Source organism: Etheostoma spectabile, chromosome 14 (genome assembly GCF_008692095.1).
Source record: "Etheostoma spectabile isolate EspeVRDwgs_2016 chromosome 14, UIUC_Espe_1.0, whole genome shotgun sequence".
Lineage (NCBI taxonomy): Eukaryota > Metazoa > Chordata > Actinopteri > Perciformes > Percidae > Etheostoma > Etheostoma spectabile.
Window position 1 is genome coordinate 24,866,674 of NC_045746.1, and position 3,104 is coordinate 24,869,777.

The window sequence follows — 3,104 nt, forward strand, 5'->3', positions numbered from 1 at the left end:
TCTGCAGCACTGTGTTATTGTCAGTTTTCTTTACATCTGATAAGATTTTACAGCCAGACTCATTTTGGTGAGTTTGTTTGTGTCAAAGTCAGAGAGCCGCGTCTCTCTACAGTGAGAGGTTTTTGTACGGCGGCTCAATGACTTTGTATCACTGTGGTGGACTTTTGGTGGAGGAACCAGACTGGATGTTGGAAGTAAGTCAAACCTTTTAAGAAACTATTATTTCAGGAGCTATTTTTCTTCCTTTACTTTCTGCACTCTTAACTTTCCATATTATTGAAATATTAATTCACACGTTTTACAGAACTATTTTGCTCTAAGAGACAAAGGTTTGCTGTTGAAATAGAAAATTCATAGTTCATTGTAAAGAAAATGAAATATTGAGTCAGAGGATAAATCATTATTTCCAGCTTTAATGGTGAAGTTGCATCTTGAGGGCTTGTAGGTTTAGTTCAGTCTGACAAAGTCAGAGAGCCGTGTCTCTCTACAGTGAGAGGTTTTTGTACGCCGGCTCAATGACTTTGTATCACTGTGGTACACGTTCGGTGGAGGAACCAGACTGGATGTTGGAAGTAAGTTCCTGCACAAAATAGTTAATACATCATTGTGAAGTAATGTTTTTGAAGTATTGATTTTTGGATAGGCACACACATATGTTGTTTTATTGATGAGATGTATTCATGTTTTAATTCATTCGTCTATATAATAGAGACTAACTCACAGCAGCTTCAATACACATTTCTGTCAATTTAAGTGACATGATGATGAACATCAAACTTAAACTTTACTTAAAATGTCTGTTAATGTTAGTCTTTAATGTCACACTATTAATATAATTTCATATAGTGTTGCAAATTGGGTTTGAAATCTATTGAACAGTTTGTTAAATAATGTATGAAATTCACATTAAGGACATTTAATTGTTGTCGGTTCATTATTTAAAATTGGTTCATTCTACTAAATAATTAATGTACGGATAAGGTTATAGAATTAGTGAAAGATTTGACATTTTCTTTCCAGTACAGTTTGATATATTTCAGCTCATTGTGTAGATGATTGTCTCTGTGCTGATATGCATGAGAGGCTTCTTAAAGGGAAGTGAAACAATGTGTGAGTGAGTGACTGGTGGAGCAGAAAAACCATCTGACAGAAACTCCTTAAAGGAGAAAACCAACTCTCACACAGGAAAGGTGTCCAAGTGTCTGCTGGTTGATTGACAGCTGTGTGGTCCCTGTCCTCTAAGCTGATTGGTGTCTCCTAGGTGATGTCCGTCCCACCCTGACGGTGCTGCCCCCCTCCAGTGAGGAGCTGCTGAAGGGGAAGGCCACGCTCATGTGCCTGGCCAACAAGGGCTTCCCCTCAGACTGGAGTCTGGCCTGGAAGGTGGACGGCAGCAGCAGAAGCTGGGAGGAGAGCAGGAGCCCCGGGGTGCTGGGGAAGGACGGCCACTACAGCTGGAGCAGCACCCTGAGGCTCCCTGCAGACCAGTGGGGGAAGGTGGGCTCTGTGACCTGTGAGGCCTCCCAGGGCTCCCAGACTCCGCTCTCAGAGACACTGAGGAGAGACCAGTGTTCCCAGTCCTGACCTGATTCACTGGGACTCTGCTACTGGTTTCACTCTGATACTGATCCCAGTCTGCTCACTGCAACTATCTCTGTATTTAACGTGAGATCTTTTAATAGCCATATTTGCCAGCTTGTTGCAATCTTTCTATATTATTTCAGTGTTTTAAGACAATAAAGATGTGTTCATCAAATCAGTTTTCATGTTTGTCATTATCAAAGTGTCTCTTTACAGTACATCTTTTCTTAAAATGTTGGCAGCTCTCTAATGATGACTGCAGAACAACTTTTAGGATTATTTTAAACAATGTATGTAATAATAAACTTTTGGAACAAAACTCACGGTCAGAACATTTCAATGATACATCATCCAATCATCTCTTATTACTGAAGTGTGTCTAAAGTAAGGACTGTTATATTGTAATTGCTTTAATTACATATAAAAAATATCTTTCAATAAGAAAATTCAATAAGACTGAACAATATTAGCTAAATCTGAAATAAAAAGCACAATATCATCAGCATAGAGAGAAGTAAAATGACTGTGATCTTTAGTTAAAACTGGAAATATTTACATTGTGTTTTTGATGAAAATCTACACAGACAACTAAAGAGACAACAACAGGAAAAAAGTTAATGGTTTTCTGATCTACATACTCCATGAATCATGTTCATTTTCAATCATGAAACACATTTGTTCGCTAAAAAGTACAAATCACCAAACTAATAAAATATGTCAGACGTGATTAGTAACTTTACAGCATGAATAAAATTAAATTTTGAAATGTTTCTCAACTATGAATATGATTGAGTTTTTAGGAAATCTGGTTAGATATGAAATAATCAAATCATATTTACAGTTTGTCTTCATGTGTCATCATACTCTGTAGATTAAACCTATCAAAGAATATAAATATACTTTGATAATCTATGTGAAGAGTCTGGGGAAAAATGTGTCACTTGTAATGAATAAGGCTGTATCATTGTTGTCAGATTATCAAAACAACCTAAACACACTCACAGTGTTAGAATGATGAATTGCATAGTATCAGTGATGTTTGGTTTAGTAAAATTAATCAAGTTCATAATTCATAAATAAAATAAAATACAGTTGTTGTAAAAGCTGAAATCTTTTAATTTTTACTTTGAGTCTGACAATATCAAGTTTCTGGCTTTGCAAAGCAACATTAAAGAACAAAGTAATCATTTATGAACTATTTTGATTCCAAAGTCAAGAATGATCTCAGCATATTTGGTGGTCGTTGAGTTGCATGGAGGAGAAATTGGGTTTTTGCATAAACTTTAGATGCAATTATGGGATTTGTTTTTTTAAATTATTTTCATGAGTTCCAAGTTGACTTGTATTGATTTTTGTTTTTTGTCATGAATCCAATCAGAAGAAGAGATTATAATGTGATATGAATGGATGATGTCATCTTGACTTTGCTGTGTGATTCAGCTGACTGTGCTCGCTCTGCAGGTGATCGTTAGAGTAACTGGGAACAGCTGAGGATGTTCCAGTTGCCGGAGGTTATTTAAGGC

The 3,104-nt window shown here is 36.4% G+C and overlaps 1 gene segment (V, D, J or C); it reads left to right on the forward strand.

Annotated features, from left to right (window-relative positions):
* Nucleotides 1–1,638, forward strand: part of LOC116701491 (Ig kappa-b4 chain C region-like) — an 18,502-nt gene extending 16,864 nt beyond the window's left edge. The window contains 2 exon segments of the C gene segment in view: nt 531–572; nt 1,262–1,638. Of these exon segments, the coding sequence occupies nt 531–572; nt 1,262–1,584 (365 nt within the window).
* The last annotated feature ends 1,466 nt before the right edge of the window (nt 1,639–3,104 follow it).